General features: G+C 43.4%; 2 protein-coding genes across 4 annotated transcripts in view; one reads left to right on the forward strand and one right to left on the reverse strand.

Annotated features, from left to right (window-relative positions):
* LOC148661800 (glutamate dehydrogenase, mitochondrial) overlaps nt 1–6,285 on the reverse strand; it is a 34,036-nt gene extending 27,751 nt beyond the window's left edge. Inside the window, exon 1 of the mRNA XM_088636105.1 lies at nt 5,713–6,285. Within this exon, the coding sequence (XP_088492231.1) occupies nt 5,713–6,112 (400 nt within the window). The 5' untranslated portion in view covers nt 6,113–6,285. The remainder of the gene's footprint in view (nt 1–5,712) is intronic.
* A 2,304-nt stretch (nt 6,286–8,589) lies between these two features.
* shld2 (shieldin complex subunit 2) overlaps nt 8,590–19,034 on the forward strand; it is a 30,980-nt gene continuing 20,535 nt past the window's right edge. The window contains exons 1-3 of one of the 3 annotated variants that reach the window (XM_088636112.1): nt 8,590–9,151; nt 9,726–9,850; nt 18,817–18,912. The gene's annotated coding sequence lies outside the window, so the exon portion shown is untranslated. Of the gene's footprint in view, nt 9,851–18,816; nt 18,913–19,034 lie in introns of all 3 variants that reach the window. The other 2 variants (XM_088636113.1, XM_088636114.1) reach the window with 2 other exon arrangements.

Below are 19,034 nucleotides of genomic sequence, written 5' to 3' on the forward strand. Positions count from 1 at the left end.
TGAGAGGAGAGGCCCTGCTCAGCACGAGCGAGTCTGAGTCCTGGCACTGAGATTCGCTCTCTGCTGTGTACTCCACCTCATGCTGCTGCGCACAGGGAGAGGCCATGGGTGTGGGGCTGAACAGCACACTTTTCTGGAAAGTCTACTGTCGCTCGTCGCTCTTTGGAAAAAGAAAGCTGCAGAGCGACCAGATACCCTAGACACCAATACAATAAACCTTTCAATGCTTTCCGCTCTTCTTTTAGTTAAAGTGCTCTAAGGAAAAGACAGTCCATTAAGCAGGGATTTCAATTTAAAACTATTTTGACAAACATTACAAATTGAGTAAGAAGAAGAAAAAAAAATCAACCAGTACTGCCCCTCACCACAGTACCTGGTTTTTGGATTCTGAGTCTGCATGAAAAAAGCGACTGGTGCATTAACCCATACTGTCCAGATCACAAACCCCCTTCAGTGTGGGTGTGACCAAGCCCACCTCCACGGCTTCTAGATTTTTATATTTAATTATAGTTAATTCAATATTTAATATTAGATGGTACTCTGTACCACCCACTTCGGAGAGATCTGAGAGACCTATCATATGAATTTGTATGTAAAAGCCCTAGGCAGTGGACATGAAGAAACTAATGGACCACAGGTGATTTGTGTGCTTTTGGGAGATGTCCTGCTTGTCAAATACAGGCTGACCCCAGAGACTAGTGTGACAGAAATGAGATAACCCCATCTGCTCCAGTGGTGCCATATAAATGGCTGACCTTGCGCTCTGACCCCAAGCTTCTCTCCCTGTCTGTGTGTCTCATGGAGAGCAAGGCGGGGTATCCGAAAAGACAAATTCCTAATACAAGAAATTGTATGTGGCTAGTAAAGTGATCTTATCTTATCTCACTGTAGCTCAGAGAGCTTGAGCCAGAGGGACACAGAAAATCAGCTTTCTAAACAACAGGCCAAGCACTACCCAAACATGAAAATAGCTTCTCTCCATTTCAAACATACAACACTCAGACATTCAGATTATTGAGAAAATGTGTACAGCATTCTATAGTACTAACATGATTCTGTAAATGACGGACCCTCTCTCACAAGATTGCACATACATGCTTCAGTAACATCCACACAGGCTTGAGTTCAACTCTCTGTTAATGGGAAGATTCCTCTCATTTTGGTTTGAAATTCAGTTTCACTTCTGTCAACATGAGAAACCACATCATGTTTCGTATAGTCTTCTTACTGGAGTCTCCAAAGGAACAAAGCTTTGCGCAATGGAGAAAAATAAACAGACATCTTTAAAATGAATGATGATACAGTTCCTTCCCTCTTTAGTATTCTGGCAATGGCTGTCTTAAATTTAATACTGTAGCCATATAGACTTTGAAACACACCAGTGAGGAACCAGTGCCTCCCAAAAATTCAAGTAACTTGTTTTAATGAGTGTCTGTGTGCACCTAGTGTACTACAAAAATAAATACAGGAATTGTCTACTTTGCTAACAGAACTCCACCACCCAGGCCATGAGCATCAGCCTGTACCAGTGGCGCAAATATCATGCTCCTGGAATACAAGAGACTGTGCCAGACCCTGCATCACAAGACCAGTCTCACAGATACTACTGCACTTGTATTCTCTCAAAGCTGCTTATTTTACTATGGCACAGCTCTGCATCTAGCCTGTCAGTTTAGGACATTGCCTTAAACCTGACAATAGATAGATAGATAATACTTTATTAATCCCGTATGGAAATTGATTAAATGTATATATAATATATATAAATTTATCTAGTTGATAAATTTATCAATATATCTAGTTGCCATTCTCAGGTGTTAATTCTAGAGCACCAATAGCTTTATTTTATCAATTTGGTTCACCCTGTTACATCTCTCTATAAAGGAGGTTTTACTTGTGTGTTGTAGTATTGACTAGCAAATGGACAGTATGGATTTAAACATAACATCCACTGACTTAAATTCTATGCTTTTGCTATAGGTCCTAATACACCTTGTTCATTGCCTCCCCACACTATCTAGATAGAACAAGAGTCTCAGTCTCCATTCCTGGATGGTCTGGCTTCTTCTGGTTTTGTCTCAACCTGGGTAATCAATTAACTAGGTTAAATTTCCATGTTTGAACGTACATAGGATGTACGTTCGTTAATTAGGTCATTAATACGTTATTAATTAGGTCATTAATAATTCATATTTTATTTGAAACCTAAATGCTGACACTGAAGACTTCTAAGAGTAAGATAAGTCACAGTAAAAGTCAGCAAAAGCTAAAGAAAAAACCTAACGTGATTGCATAAGATTTCAGACCCACAAACTCAATATCTGGTGAAAGCACCTTTGGCAGCAATTTCAACCCCTGTCATTTTGGGTAAATCTCTACAAACTTTGGACACTAGTTTGGTATAATTTTTGGTGCACAAAAGGGAAGCGGGTTTGCATCTAAGATTTGTCTTTACTCAGTCTAAGATCCCATCAGTCTTGAGAAGCTTCCTAGTCCCTGCTGACGACAAGCAGAACTATATCATAATGCTGCCGCTCCATGCTTGGCAATAGGGATGATCTTGACTGGGTAAGGTGTTGTGTTGTGTGTTCTAGAAGTAACATTTTGAATTTGGATAAAAAAGATCCAATTTTACATCCATTCCTTGGAAAGACTCTGGCTCCCCTGTGAGCCCGAATTGTAAAAAGTGATTAGAAAAGTGATGGATGTTCCAGTTTTGTTTTGGCTGACCCCAAAACAAATTTAGATAGTTTTACAGTATTACATAATAATTATTTATCAATAAATTCTTTGCAGCAAACTCCATGGAGGATTTGAAATGTGATGGCTTCTTTCTTGCTGCTCTGCCAGGTTTGACTCATTTTTACCCATCTAAGCCACTGAACTCTGTAACTCTTTTAATACTGCTGTTTGCCTCACAGTGCGTCCTGTATTAATGCTGAAGTAGTTCAAGTAGGTAGCTGTGTCAACATGCCTAGGCTGCAAATTAACAAATATCATTAAATATACAGCATTTATACAGGAACAAGTTAAGGTTTATTCCATGCTGAAAAGAGAAGAAAAGAAACACGTTTCAACTCACTCCCAAAGAAGGCTCCACAGTCAAAATGTTGTGTTTTTCATCTGTTTTCATTGTGACTTTTAGATTTTTTTTTATATTATCTGCTTCTTTCTTTTTGTTTTGCTTTGAATGTGTGGGACAGATTCTCTCTATAACAAATAATAATTGCTACTTGAAACTATGAGGTCTACAATCAAGTAGGTATAAAATACAATCTTACTATCTAACTACAGTAATGTTCTAGAATGACTTGGTTTGGTTTTGTGGCCCTTTCTTGTGGATGGATGTTACAGTAGCAATCTAAAAAGATTGCGTTCCTGTACCTGAAGGCTCATTTTGATGTGCAGTGCTACTCCCCCCTCTGTTCCATGTTTCCTCTCTCTCCAGATTGCTGTGTGTCCACTAGCGCTGAACTCTTTACCAGCACTCTCCATCAGTCCTGGTTCTGAGGGTCCAGTTCCATCATCATCATCAAGCTAATTTTGTATTTTACATTTGTATTTTATACAACTCTTGCTCTTTATGCCCACTAATCCTGGTATTTAGGCCCAAGTACTTAATTCCCTGATCCTTTCCTAATTCACTTCACTCTAGTTCTGTTTTCCACTCTACTCCTTGTGCATGTCCCTTTAGAGTCAAGCCGACGGCTACCCTTCTCACTTAGATGCAAATCCCCGAGTCTCTGCACAGAAGAGTTGCCAGAGGCAGGGAAATATGAAACCTGTTTCCACACACCATATCATCAGCCATGTCCATTTGTAGTTATGTACCTTTGCGTGGTACAATCAGGATTCCTCACAAAACCACAGATTTAGTCCAGTTATTCAGTTTGTCTCCAAGGCCTCTGAATGTTTCACATTGGCATGCAATGCCAACTTGCTGCAATGTTATTTCTCAGATACATGGACACCTGTGAAAGCCTATGGTACCTTTCCACACATCACAGCTAACTCCCAGTCACAGTATTCAGTTCCTTCTCAGTGCAATTCTTAACAGTTCAATCTTAACCTGAAAAAGAACAACAGCTGATGGAAGGTAGAAATAAAAGTTTGTTTTATACAGTTTTTACAGTAGAAATGATGAATTTCCATTAATTTGCTTGAAATACATCTAAAACTTGTGAAAAGCAGTGTGAACTTCTGCAGGTGTGGATCTTCTTAAGCATGTCATACACTACAAAACAAAACAAGAATGCTAGCATTCTCGATGTGCACAACAGGCTTTTTCAATAGCTCCTCAGTGTCTCCAGAAAATGTCAGTCGATGCCTCAGCTTTGTTATAGAGTTCAGACACTTGTTCCAAAAATGAAAGAACACTTGAAACAGATGAAAAGGCTAAACCCTTCTCTCTCCCTCAAAATCTGTGTAAACCCCATGCCACCGTCCTCCTATACAGCAACACCAGAATGGGGATGGGAGCATTTTCCAGCCACCTTCCTGTCTGCTGCAGCAACTTGGGCTTGAAGCTTGAAGAACATGGCACCCTTCCAGCTGAGTGGGTCAGCTCTTCCTGAAAAGTACACTGGCCTTCTGTAGTGTATCGACCACACAGGCCTGTCCCCATTACAACTAATACAATATCATATAACAGGAGTCTTATGCAGCAACAATACAATAACATACAGTCCATCTCATCAAGGTGCATTCATATGTGTAACAAAGTAGATGCATTACCTACTAAAACCATTCTCCTTTTTAATAAGAGCTCATTTCTTCACAAAGTTAATAAGTCAGAACATTTCCTGCTTTTCTATTCTGCAGCCCAACCCACACCCACACTTCCCAGGAAATGGGCACACACCCCACTGTACTAAAACACAAAAGGACTGAGGTTCATGTCCTGGAAAGCGGGGTTGTACATTTTTGTGCTAACGTGGATAACGTGACACCCCACTTTCTGTCAGTGGGATCTTTTTTCTAAAACTGTACAGGCAATAGATCAGAATTCCTGGACGCCAAGGAAAGTCTTGTAACAGGAAACCCCTATAGGTGCCACATCTTCAGCGTCACCTGGCCCGAGTCAGAAAAACATCAAACACAACCCTTCAGTGACGGGTGAAAAACCTCACTTCTAAATGCTCCTACGTTTTTAGTGAACTGAAAACACTCTGGATCTGGGCTGAAAATAGACACGAATACTCTGCCTGCAGCTCCCTCCCCCTCCTATCCCAACAACTTCAGCCAGCCTGTTTATTGGGGAATCGCCATGACAACAGCAAACTTGCGCCGCTATCCCGTCACCCAGGCGTGCCAGCTTCAAGGAGGGAGCGGGGGGCTCCCAGCAGGGAGCTATTTCGGGTCTACACGAATCAGTTCCACGGCTACACTCAGCCCCCCTGCCTTCCATATACGGGAGACGTGCTCGCTTCTAAACCAAAATGCATACACTCCTCCGACAAATCGGAGCTTTATTTTACGTTTGAATTAACCACTTAACCACAACAGGCCTGTATGCCTTTGAAGGCAGAGCGTCGTAGTGCTATTACTGATGTCTGTGAAATCAGACTGCTGCGTTTTCCCTTAAGCTCCGTGTCCGAGCCTCTCCCTTGCGGAGTCCCGCTGGCCGGGAGGGAGCGCTGCTGCTGCAAACCCGCCGCCGCCGCCGCGATCTGCGCTCAGCGCCAGCTCACCCCGCTCTGCCCGCCGCCTTACCTCCTTTACAGGGGGTCCTGTGCTGGCTGTGCTGGGCCCGGTAGCCCTCGATCACCTCCCACTCGCCGTTATCTCGCTTGATGGGGAACGAAACGCTCAGGACGTGGTTGCAAGGCTTGATGATCTTGAGAATTCCCCGGACCCGGTGCCGCTTCTGCTCCGGGGTCTCCCTGTTCTTCAAGTCCTCTACCAGCTTGTCCTCCACAATGCTGGCGCCGCGATCGAAGAAGCCCTCAACCATTCTGAAAAAGTTGGGGTCGTCCTCCTTCTCCTCAACGGCTTCACTGTAGTGGCGGACCCGCATCAGGGAGGCGGAAGCCGGTAAAGCAGACTCGACACATCCCGAGGCCAAAGCGCTACCAGCTCCGCGAGAGAGCAGCTCGCCCAAATACCTGTACATTTTTAAGGATGAGGTAAGAAGTTTACTCTTCTGTATTTTAAAAAAGGAAAGCTAAGAGGGGGGCACTTAAAAAAAAAAGTAAACGAGACAACGGAACCTCCTTTGTCTGTCCCGTCCTGCCTCTCACTGACAGCCCTCATGCCATCCCCCTCGCTTTAAAAGGCAGCGCGAGACCAGCGGCTCCTCGCACGCGGAGGGGAGGGGTGTGATGGGGAGCGCGGCTCAGGCCACAGTAAAACCTGTGCGCGCTCCCGTCGTCTGTTGTAAAAAACACACAAGTGAGCTAACAATGAACGTGGCCGAGGTTCAGATTCAAAGGGAAAAAAAAAATCTTTTAATCTCCAAAAATAATGATGGGGGTGATTTTCAAGGGGTTACTTTAAAAATTGGAATAATCTTAAAATCTGTACAGAAAGTAAACATTGTTAATACATTAATTATTGCTTATCTATTTCGAAATCTATATTAACTCTTCAGTGCAAACTTCTGAGTTAACTCCGCATTGCTAGTTCAACAACTAGTGAAGTCCTAAGTCTCAGGTATTTTCAGCAGCTTACTCTGCATACATGTTATAATGACATGCTTCTGTAGAGGTATAAATACTTTCAGTAAATTAAAAAAAAACAATTTACCTATGCTAGCACCCATTTCAATGTTTTCAAGCAAGTGGAGATGTTTGATACAGACGTGACATCACTGGATTCTCCAGTAGCAGGGGACTCACTCTGTCCATGTGGCAGGTTTTCTGCTGTTCGGGGAGTGACTGGTTTCTGTTCTGCAGCTTTTCCAGAGTGCAGGTGGCTGACCCTGAGACAATCACATTCACTCTGACTCTTGACCTTGCCTGGGGCCTGGACTGCACAAGTCCTGAATGATGTCAGCATCCCTGTGGCATTGCTGTGAGTTTGAAATCTGGATTGAGGATAGTGAACACCACAAGCCTGCCACTAGTGAGGCCAAGGTGTCCACAGAGTAGCTGTCAGAGAGCTGCGCTCCACAGTTTCTTCTGGTGGGTTTTTCTTAGCTCTCACAGTGTTCTGCTGTCTCCACCACTTCGCAACTATTGACAGTTATTTCTTTTATGGATAATTTTAATGGGCAAGACCGTGGCCAGCAGCCATATAACTCTGTAGCTCACAACTGGCAGCCCACTTGAGCTCAGCAGGTGTGGGCCTAGTCAGTACCTGGATGGGAGACCTCCTGGGAAAAACTAAGGTTGCTGCTGGAAGAGGTGTTAGTGGGGCCAGCAGGGGGCGGTCACCCTGCGGTCCATGTCGATTCTAATGCCCCAGTATAGCGATGGGGACTCTACACTGTAAACAGGCGCCGTCCTTCGGATGAGGTATAAAAGCGTGGTCCTGACTCTCTGTGGTCATTAAAAATCCCAGGATGTTTCTCGAAAAGACTCGGGGTGTAACCCTGGTGTCCTGGATAAATTTCCCATTGGCCCTTACCAATCATGGCCTCCTAATAATCCCCCTCTATGAATTGGCTACATTACTCTGCTCTCCTCTCCACTGATAGCTGATGTGTGGTGAGTGTTCTGGCGCACTATGGCTGCCGTCGCATCATCCAGGTGGATGCTGCCCATTGGTGGTGGTGGAGGGGAGTCCCCTTTACCTGTAAAGTGCTTTGAGTAGAGTGTCCAGATTAATTATAATTATTATTATAAGACAGGTATTAAAATATCACATCATTCGTTGGCTTTAGACCAAGTGTTGCTTGTTAGGATTCTAAGATACAGTTTTCTGAAAATGAGTTCACGAAAACTGTATAGTTTGTGTTACGTTACCTGTCGGTGTAATAAAACGTTAGCATTAGTGCCATCACTTGGCGAAAACTGAACTACTCGCAGACGCGCGCGCGCCGCCAGTTGTTGTTGATTTTCGGCGCCCCCGTGCACGCGCCTCCTCATACGGGGAAGCTTGTGGAGGGTGTGCACAGGGCGTGTGGGATGACGTCACCTTCGAGGGGAAAGGAATCGCAAGTCTGGAGTTAGAACCGGGTGACGGAGCGGCCTGACCTGCCAGACGAGCAAATGGAGTTTAAAGCATTTTAAAATGTGAAAACTATCTGGTTTGTTACTGTTGCGACAGTGCGACCCTTGCCAGGAGTAAGCAGCTAATGGTTTAGGATTTTAGGAAAGTGAAGCGGGGTGTGCGTCATAGACAACTGACCCTCTAAAACGTGCTTTTAATTATTATTGTTCTTTGCGAAAAGTTTATTCAGCAAATAGTTCAGAAAAACAGCAAACCAAGGGCTGTACACGTACAGGGAAACTGGCTTTTTCAGTATAGTGGACCATACTATACAGTAGTCCCCATTATAGAAAATTGGAGAAATATCCTTGGTATTTCATTTAATTTATTTTATACTTCCTTAAAAATCTCTTGCATGGAATTAAAATGTGCACAACGGTTGGTATATTTTTATTTTTGAGAGCTCTTTCCTTCTGCTGTTAAGGTAGCTAAGGATTAAATGCTATAAGCACTTGTGCATATGACAAATAAACTGAAGTGAAATAAGCCTGTCGTTACAGATCGAGGCAGTTCCACAGATACGTCCAGAACACTGTCCAGAGTAGGCAGGTTCCTGTAACGCATGCGGTCGTGCACCAGTGCATGTTACAAGGCATGCACAGCGCAGCAAGGTCAAGTGGAAGCTGCTCAAAGCAAATGAGCAATAAGACATTTTCACGGGTGAATCGCGAGATAAAGGTGCTCTTGCAGGTTTGTAAGGATCGGGAAATGTGCTTCCTGACGGTCTGACCTGCAGTAGCCTTGGCCAGGCACAGGATCAGGTGTTTCCCTGCTCTACTGACAGCGAGGGCCGAACTGGTGAACAGCTCCGGCCCCGGCTGGGAGGAGGAGACTGTGCCGAGGCGTCAGGCGCCTCTTCTCTCTGCCATTGGCTGCTGGGGTGGGAGGGGGCTGCCTGCAGCGGTGGTCAGACGTGCAGGCGCGCCGGCTGTGTGCGGCTTCGCTTGCACCTCCTGAAACCAGCTCAGACTCCTTCTCAGACATGAATCGGGGATTCAAGGTATCTGCTTGATTCCGCGAGTCGTCTCTTGTAAGATACTGTACGTACACTGCATACTTCTGTCAAAGAGGTCGAAGTTCGCTTTGTCGCGTTCATGTACGGTGACGAAGAGAAAACAACTGCCTGCGGACGATAACGTGGAGTTTATACTCAGAAAATGAGCAAAAATCTTTTCCATCTCCCTTAGTTTTGTGAATTGGCAAGAGATAATGAATATCCATTCCTATAATAGATAGTATCACAAAAGTAAGAAAACGCCAAGCACCACATGGAGCAGACAGGAACACCACATTTGGTAGCATGCTGCAGGCCCTGAGACAGTGATGCAGAAAGATAATGTTGAAACTACTGATTAGACGTACTGAATGAAACTTGAAGGACTGCACTGTTGCTGTGACAGCTCATTGTAAGCAAAATGCATTAGTCATGTGGACATGCCAGTGCTCTGTGGGCCTGGGTCTGGTTTGGAACAGCTCCAGTGAAGAGGGGGAGGAGAAGGCATTGCAGCCTCTCTGGACTGATTCAATCCGAGCAGATACTGGAACATTAAGAGGATGTGCTTATTTACACTTAGGTTGTGGCTATCTGCACGAGCTGCCCAGCTGCACCGTTGAAGCCGGTTCCCTGTGCGATTTCCAGATATACCAGATGGATCAGTGGATCAATAAGCTACATTACCAAGCAAGGAAAACAGGGCAGGTAACCTCTTCTTGTGGATTTATTCTAGTCTAACCTGTATCCAAGAGCCCCGTGCAGTTCAAGCACAACTGAAAAATGCGAGTATACGGAGAGTTTATGATGTGGTTTAAAGACAAATCCAGTCTAAGAGTCTGTGAGAGCTTGTGAAAGGGAGCTCTTCTGGGATTTTCATAGAGACATCCACAATGACAGTTTACCATGTGTAACATACACGTCATTGGAGAGTTTGGAAAAAGGGTTTGGTCACAGGACAGTATTTACAATAGCTCAGGGGCTGGCAGTTCAGTGTTGTGTGCCTGTGCACTTTACAAACAGTTGCAGAAGAGGAAGCTGAGCTAGAGTGGGAGGTTATGGACTGGATTATCATGCCAGGTAGTTCTGCACATTGCTGGAAACAAGTGAACTGGATAGGATCTGTTAAACACACAGTCGCTGTGGATTGGGCTCCGTCACTGGAATAACCCAGTCGTGCGGCTGTGATCATGTCTCACTCTGAGGCTGATTGAGCTGTGGCTACTGGCATGAACTCAGGTCTGTCTCTCAGTCTCTTAAGCAATTAACATAAACACTTTAAAGGCTTCCTAGGAAAAAGGATGCCAAGATCTCTTAAAGACATCGTTCCTTCTCCAGCCTGTTCTTGCGAGTCTAGAAACAGACACCATCCTCACTCACAAATTGTCTCTGATTTGGTAGCCAAAATGATCTAGGAGCTAGGCCCTCTTAATCCTTGTATTCGGACAACACACCGCTTTACAGCTGATTACTGGACACTGGTCAGTTTACTACAGTGCAAGTATGGGTCCTCCCCTCTCATGAGCAAGCAGGTGCACGTGTCTCAGGTTCCACACTTTTTAGGAAAGGGTTCTGACTTTTTTGGTGTGCAGACAGGTACAGACAGTTCCTGTTATACAGTGGTGTGAAAAAGTGTTTGCCCCCTTCCTGATTTATTATTTTTTTGCATGTTTGTCACACTGAAATGTGTCAGATCATCAAACAAATTGAAATATTAGACAAAGACAACACAAGTAAACACAAAATGCAGTTTTTAAATGAAGGTTTTTATTATTAAGGGAAAAAACAATCCAAACCTACATGGCCCTGTGTGAAAAAGTGATTGCCCCCCCGTTAAAACATAAATCAACTGTGGTTTATCACATCTTCAGAAAGCTGAGTTCAATTTCTCTAGCCACACCCAGGCCTGATTACTGCCACACCTGTTCTCAATCAAGAAATTACTTAAATATTACCTGCCTGACAAAGTGAAGTAGACCAAAAGATCCTCAAAAGCTAGACATCATGCTGCGATCCAAAGAAATTCAGGAACAAATGAGAAACAGAGTAATTGAGATTTATCAGTCTGGAAAAGGTTGTAAAGCCATTTCTAAAGCTTTGGGACTCCAGCGAACCACAGTGAGAGCCATTATCCACAAATGGTGAAAACATGGAACAGTGGTGAACCTTCCCAGGAGTGGCCGGCCGACCAAAATTACCCCAAGAGTGCAGCGACGACTCATCCAAGAGGTCACAAAAAAAACACAACAACATCCAAAGAACTGCAGGCTTCACTTGCCTCAGTTAAGGTCAGTGTTCATGACTCCACCATAAGAAAGAGACTGGGCAAAAATGGCCTGCATGGCAGAGTTCCAAGACGAAAACCACTGCTGAGCAAAAAGAACATAAAGGCTCATCTCAGTTTTGCCAGAAAACATCTTGGTGATCCCCAAGACTTTTGGGAAAATACTCTGTGGACTGACGAGACAAAAGTTGAACTTTTTGGAAGGTGTGTGTCCCATTACATCTGGCATAAAAGTAACACAGCATTTCAGAAAAGGAACATCATACCAACAGTAAAATATGGTGGTGGTAGTGTGATGGTCTGGGGCTGTTTTGCTGCTTCAGGACCTGGAAGACTTGCTGTGGTAAATGGAACCATGAATTCTGCTGTCTACCAAAAAATCCTGAAGGAGAATGTCCAGCCATCTGTTCGTGACCTCAAGCTGAAGTGCACTTGGGTTCTGCAGCAGGACAATGATCCAAAACACACCAGCAAGTCCACCTCTGAATGGCTTAAGAAAAACAAAATGAAGACTTTGGAGTGGCCTAGTTAAAGCCCTGACCTGAATCCGATTGAGATGTTGTGGCATGACCTTAAAAAAGTGGTTAAGGCTCGAAAACCCTCAATGTGACTGAATTACAACAATTCTGCAAAGATGAGTGGGCCAAAATTCCTCCACAGCGCTGTAAAAGACTCATTGCCAGTTATCGCAAACGCTTGATTGCAGTTGTTGCTGCTAAGGGTGGCCCAACCAGTTATTAGGTTTAGGGGGCAATGACTTTTTCACACAGGGCCATGTAGGTTTGGATTTTTTTTTTCCCTTAATAATAAAAACCTTCATTTAAAAACTGCATTTTGTGTTTACTTGTGTTATCTTTGTCTAATATTTCAATTTGTTTGATGATCTGAAACATTTCAGTGTGACAAACATGCAACAAAATAAGAAATCAGGAAGGGGGCAAACACTTTTTCACACCACTGTAAGTACCCTCTATACAGGGGTGTCTGAACTGAATGTTAGGAACGTATCTTAAGCTAATTTAATTATTCCTTATGAATATTCCCCTTCCTAAATAATTTCTCCATAAGTTGCATTATATAAGAACGTAACCTGGTCTATAATCAATATCCTTTTTACTGTACCATATTTAATTAGCTGCAAGTGAAACTCTCAATCTAATATATTGTCCCTAAACCAACCATATCTCATACTTCTGTCATATTGTACATCCAATTTCTAACCACTTAATCCAATTCACGGTCAAGAGGAAGCTGGAGTCTATCCCTGCAAGCAACAGGTGCAAGGCGTGAAATAGCTCGGACAGTACACCAGTCCATCACAGGGCGCATACAGACACAAACACACAAACACACACTCACGTTTACACCAGGGCCAAGCTTCCCAATAGCCAGTTAACCTGCCACTATGCCTTTGGACTGTTTGAGGGAAACGGAGCACCTGGAGGAAACTCACAAACATGAGGAGAACATGCAAACACCACGTGGATAGTACCGCAGGTCTGAAATTTAACCTAGGACCCCAGCACTGTGAGGCAGCAATGCTAAGCACATACCACCGTGCTGCCCCTATGGCATTGCCTTAATTTTTATTAAAGCCTGAAACCCTCCACATGTTCTTATGGGGAAAATATCCCATTATACAAGTCGTTTTGCTATGTGTCATGGCTTTCTAGTAATTTAATCGACTCTTGTAGTGCTCTAATAGATTCTACAAGCAATCATTTTAAATGTTTATGACGATCGTGAGCAGAGGTTAACTCCACATGAAAGCAAAAAGAGTACAAGGATTCGGCTTTTCAGGGTGAGGGTTGGAGAAAGTGTGTGGGTCTCTTCTTCCCATCTGAAACACTCCATTATGTTTCAGCATGGGGAGATAATAATAATAAACTTTATTTTATATAGCGCCTTTAAAGGTGGCTTCTCAAAGCGCTTTACAGGATGACAATAACAATAAATAAGAAGACTACAACAATAATTAAGAAGATTTCACAAGATAGGACACAATTATAATAACAACAATACAACAATAACAATAGAGGAGACCGTGGAAGGTGGTATTAAGAAGAGCAGAGGGGTGAAGAATGGAACCAGTTAAATAAAGGCTTTTCTGAAGAAGAAGGTTTTGAGTCTAGATTTGAAGGGGTTTAGAGAAGGTGACTCTCTAATATCCTTGGGCAAAGAGTTCCAGAGCTTGGGGGCATAGCAGGAGAAGGCCCTGTCGCCCATACAATGTAGACGGGCTTGGGGGACAGTAAGGAGGGCAGAATTTGAAGAGCGGAGGTTGCGAGGTGGGGAGTAGGGCGATAAAAGTAGTAATGTGAACAGTTGCACTAGACCTCGTCAGGATTCTGGCTGCTGAATTTTGGACATACTGTAGCTTGTTCAGAGTAGATTTAGATACCCCAGGGAGTAGAGCATTGCAGTAGTCAATTCGAGAGAATACAAATATGTTGATCAGCTTTTCAGCCACAGTTAATGATAGCATAGGGCATAGTCTTGCGATATTTCTAAGGTGAAAAAAAGATGTTTTGACAGTATGCTGTACATGTGGGTCGAATGTTAACCCAGAATCGAATATAACCCCAAGGTTTTTCAATTTTGATTGAAGCTCAAGTACAGAGCCATCTACAGACAGGGTTACAGGACTGGCTTTACGAAGTTGATGGGGGGTACCAATAAGCATGACTTCAGTCTTGTCACAGTTAAGATGAAGGAAGTTTTGAGTCATCCAAATTATTATGTCAGAGATGCAATTAGATAGAATAGAGACAGCCACATCAGTGTCGGGTTTGGTATGGATGTATATTTGAGTATCGTCAGCATGAAAATGAAAGCTGAGGCCATGTGATCTTAAAAGCTGACCAAGTGGGAACATGTAAATGCTGAAGATCAAGGGGCCCAGTATTGAGCCCTGGGGGACACCAGACTTGACAAGACCAATTTCAGACCTGTACCCATTGAGAGAGACAAAGTGACAGCGATCAGTGAGGTGAGATGAACCCCAGCTTGTCAACATGTACTGTACACCACCTCTGACACAGAATACCCATATCACCACAGAGAGAAAATGAATCAAAATAACATATTTATTAGATCTTCCAAAAATAGGATTAGTTCTGATTTTCTTAAGTAATCTTGTTTAATATTAAAACTATTTTTACCATTTGTATATGTCACTGTCTATGGAGTTTTCTTCATGCCTCTTTCTAGAAGTCTTAATAATGTTGCGTGAACATCCCAATGATACTGGGACAGCAGTTACAGTGTTGTGGTTCTGCAGGAGCAGGCTGTGATTACTGGCATACAGAGTTATTGGATTTTAGTGGGGGCAGAGTCACTTGACACTTTCTCAGGCTGTGCGTTTGCAACTCAACACTGAGCATGGAAAATTGAGGGAATGTGTATGTTCACTTTATCTGATCAGGACAAAAATTCACAGCTGTGAAGCTCCCAGTTTTACTAAAACTTCCGGGACATTTATCGGTTGTGAATGAGAGTTCAGAAGAAGAGATCTGTTTATCCTTGCACTTAGATAAATGTTCTGTGGCTGAACTTTGAAAACTTGCTTAATCGGGTCTAGGGCGCTTTCTTTAATGTCTGCACACAGAATAGCTGCTGTATGGATGTGCGAGACTGCAACTTGATAGCTACGCAGGGTCACGGCTCTCAGCTACGGGGTGGACTTTGAAACGTTTCTCATTATCAGTGAATTGGTTAACTTAGTGGAAGGAGGGGGTTTTTAAGAGCACTTTATGAGAAAAGTGTCCCTAGTGTTTCTTGGGGCTGTACAGCCCACTCACTCTGCACACTCTGAGGAGGTGGGAGGGGCAGACTGAAAACAGGAGGCATCCTGGGAGCAACTCAACAAGCAAGTTCAGTACCCAGCATTAATGAGACAGCATGACGCTGACAGGGGAGGCCTGTGTCAGGGTGCTGTGGGTCCTGTGGGTTAATGATAGTTGTTACAAACCTGTTTTTTCCTGCTGGGACCAGTCTGCTCACAGCCTGACAACAGCAGGGGTCAGTGCTGAATTTTTAGCAGTTATGTTCAGCACTGCACAGAGTATCACAGAGATGGAGTTTGGGGTGGGGGTGTCAGTTTCTTATTTCACTGCTCCACTGTTACAACTCAACTGCTGATGACTGCAATCCCCTCTCTAGAGCTACCATTTCCATTAAGATAAAATAGTTCCTATAACATAACACAATGCAAAGATTACACATAAAGAACCTTTTTAAAACAAATTGTTAATACTTTACAAGGTATATGGTGTTATATGGTTCCTGATGGAACCATATATGAGAGTCTGTGTCAGGCTGTGCAATGCACAAGGCATGCTTTATGTGTGAAGGCATACAACTTGGAGTGTAGTTACTGTAGACAGGCGGTGCAGGAAAGCCAGGACTGTTAGTTGTGTTCTGTCCCTGGGAAGAGGGAAATTGCAGGAAGATACAACTGTGAAAGGTAAACCTTTTAAACAATATCAAGTAGGTTACCTTTGAGGGGAGGCCATTCAGTTTCTAAGTAGCTTATTGATCCAAGACTCCTACTGTATCTTTATCCAGTGACTGTGAAAAAAGTGCCCCCTGCTCCCCTGTGGTCACTTCTTAATGGAAACAGGAGGCTGGTGTGCCCAGTGTGGTCAGCATGAGATCTCAGTCCCAGCTGCCTATAATAAACTGACCGACCTCACTTCCTGGCAGCGTGCGGAGCTCAGCAGCAGCAGTGGTGTACAGTGACCTTGGTACAGGGACTCTGATCCTCAATGGTCACAATTCAGGCTGTGCAGATCTAGCTAATCATGAACACCTGGTCAAACTACCCCTGAGAGCGGGGCCTGACAGGTAGCACCAGAGTGAGTAAAGCTGTGCTGTTGCTGTCTTTGTCATGACTGAACACTGAGACCTCCACCAACTGTTTGAGGTTGTTCAAAGCCCAGCTGGACTGAAAACCTGTAGATGTACCAAGCCTCTAGGCCCAGGATTGGAGACACCTAGCTAGTGCAAACAGATCTACATGAAGGGTCTTTTCACACTTGGTTCACTTCTAAGAGATTCAAATTTAATTTATTTATTTGCAAACTAATTTTTGTTAGTTTAGTCTGAGTCTGTGTTTGTATGTAAGTCAATGTGTATATCCTGCAGTATGCTGCCATCCTGTTCAGGTTGGATCCTGCCTTGCACATGTAGCTTGCTGGGATGGACTATGGCTCCCCATGGAATGGATAACAATGGATAAAATTGTTAGAAAATGGAAGGATGGGTTGTTTTGATCCATTTCACACCTGGAAACAGACTTGAGAATCTGGGTGAAAATTGATTTCCTTCTCATCTACTGTATGTTGCTACAGTACCTCATGCAGATCAGAATTTTTGTGGTTTCATATTGTACTTTTGTGAACAGTTGGGGTTTGGGGCAGTTAGAGGGTTACCTCTTTTTCCATGATGGAATATATGCACCATGTTTTTATTTACCTTTGATTTATTTTGCACAAGATTTAATTGCCTCACAAGGGCAGTATTACATCGGACTGGTTTTAAATGCGGTGACAGTGACAAAGTTTCTTCTGCATCTAAGTGATAGTAGTCACTCTTCTCTGGTGCGTGCTCAAGTAGGCTACACCACTTCTACAACTCGGTTCACTTGCGTGGTGGAGTTGTCTCATACAGGTTCGAATGAAATTACCCACACCTCGATATGGATCAGATGCCCAAACGAGCTAGGTATGAGAGATGTGAGTCTAATCATTGCTAATTTCTGTTTTTGCCTACATAATATTGTTGCCAGTATTACAGCTGGGTATGAGTGTTGGGTAACCTTCTTTCTAATCTCTCTCCATGACCTTGAGCCACCTCTACTCCTGTTCTTCCCCTTTCTCTCTCCACCTCTTTCCCCTACTCTTTCTGTAGTATTCCCTTGCCTCTCAGAGGCCTCATTAAAGCTTGCATTCTGAGAGTACAGTAGGTGCGCTGCACCAATGGAGAATCTGTTTATTGCTGAGCTTGCAGAACGTTATCTGAGCCCTGACCCCCTGCACTGGACTCTGTTCAAACCAACAGATAAGATAAAGCCAGATCTGTGTGGATCAGGGTACAAAGAGTCCCGTTTAAGTTGAGAAATCCCTTAATCATTAACACTCTCATTTCCCCACTGCAGGCAAGGGCAACTGCAAGCATGTCTTCTGTCTGTTACTCTTTCACTCTGTTGGACTCTGTTGCGGTCACAGAAGCTTAAGATGTCCAGTGGTTAAAGTAAAGAAGTTGTGCGCACACTTCACACCCTCTCTTTTCCACCACCTCAGTGTGCTTCATCCTGCCCGAGTTAGATAACCTTCATTCAGGTGAATTAGTTATCCTTCTGTTCTGAGTGTGTCTACACCAGCAATATCTAGCTCTTTCCTGATCAGTTGAATATACTTTAGTTAAAAGCTGTAGTTATGTGATTAATCTTAGTTGATCTGCAGCTTATACTCTGTTCCCATTAGCATTTGGATGTGCTCAACTCTAGGTAGCTTGAGCCTAGTGGTGGGATGTGCCATCTAGATCAAGAGCACACTAAGAAACTCAGAGTAGATCAAGGGAGAGGCATAAAGACTTTGGTGATTTGAAGACACTGATAACAGAGGAATTTGTCACACACAAGTGTTTGACAAAGTATCTGGCTAACTGCATGTGCGTGCTTGGAAACAATATCTGCTTCAGACTAAGGGGCTGCTCTGTATGGTTCAACTGGACCTTGGTACTGCTTTTTATACGATGAGCCCTGATATTCACTTGCTGGAGAGCAGTTGCTTTTTCTGGGTTTGCCTTCAGCTTGTTAAGTTCGTATTGCCTTGTCTCCTCGGTGGGTGCAGGTCCAGATTGGTCTCACTGTGTACCTTAGGGCTCCATTCTGGGACCTCCTGTGTTGTATGCATATTTACAGCAGCCACCAAACTGATTCATTTCCTTGAAACAGTGTTACTGAACATTGGTTTAGCTATCTGCAGTGGAAATTGTAAAAACAAATCTGTCCAAATAATTGCATATTTTTGTAAATACACAATGTTAACACAAAATTAGTCACATCTATACAATCAGTATTTTATTCATCCTACTTTGTCATTGATAACATGGAGCAGGTATTGTACTTCTTGTAGTGTTTTAATAGGATTAGCTCTTGTGAGTAGGATTTTTATTTGTTCCTCTGGGCAGAAAGTCTCCTACGCCTTCAGATTTTACAACTTGAGCAGTACAGTAAATGTTACATTGGTCTGAGATTTATGATGGCCAATCAACAACATACATTTTATGTTGCATTAACCATGTGGCAGTAGATTCTGTGGATTCTGTGTAGGATTTGGATAAAATACAGTATATTAATATACTTTGAAATCTGTTAATCCCTCAGTTCATCGAGGATACCAGGACCAGAGGATACACACCAGCACCAAAGCAGAACAGTGCCTTTTTTGTTATTCACTGAAGGGATGATGTTCTTCGCAATGTGAGTTTAACCTTTACGTGTCAGTTATACTGCTGACAGCACTGTTCAGAAACAGTTAGCTTTTAATCCAACCACAACATCTGCTCACATTTGAGTTCATTAGTTCATTAGTTGTTTGGCAA

Source organism: Lepisosteus platostomus, chromosome 6 (genome assembly GCF_059453375.1).
Source record: "Lepisosteus platostomus isolate fLepPlt1 chromosome 6, fLepPlt1.hap1, whole genome shotgun sequence".
In the NCBI taxonomy this organism is placed as follows: Eukaryota; Metazoa; Chordata; class Actinopteri; order Semionotiformes; family Lepisosteidae; genus Lepisosteus; species Lepisosteus platostomus.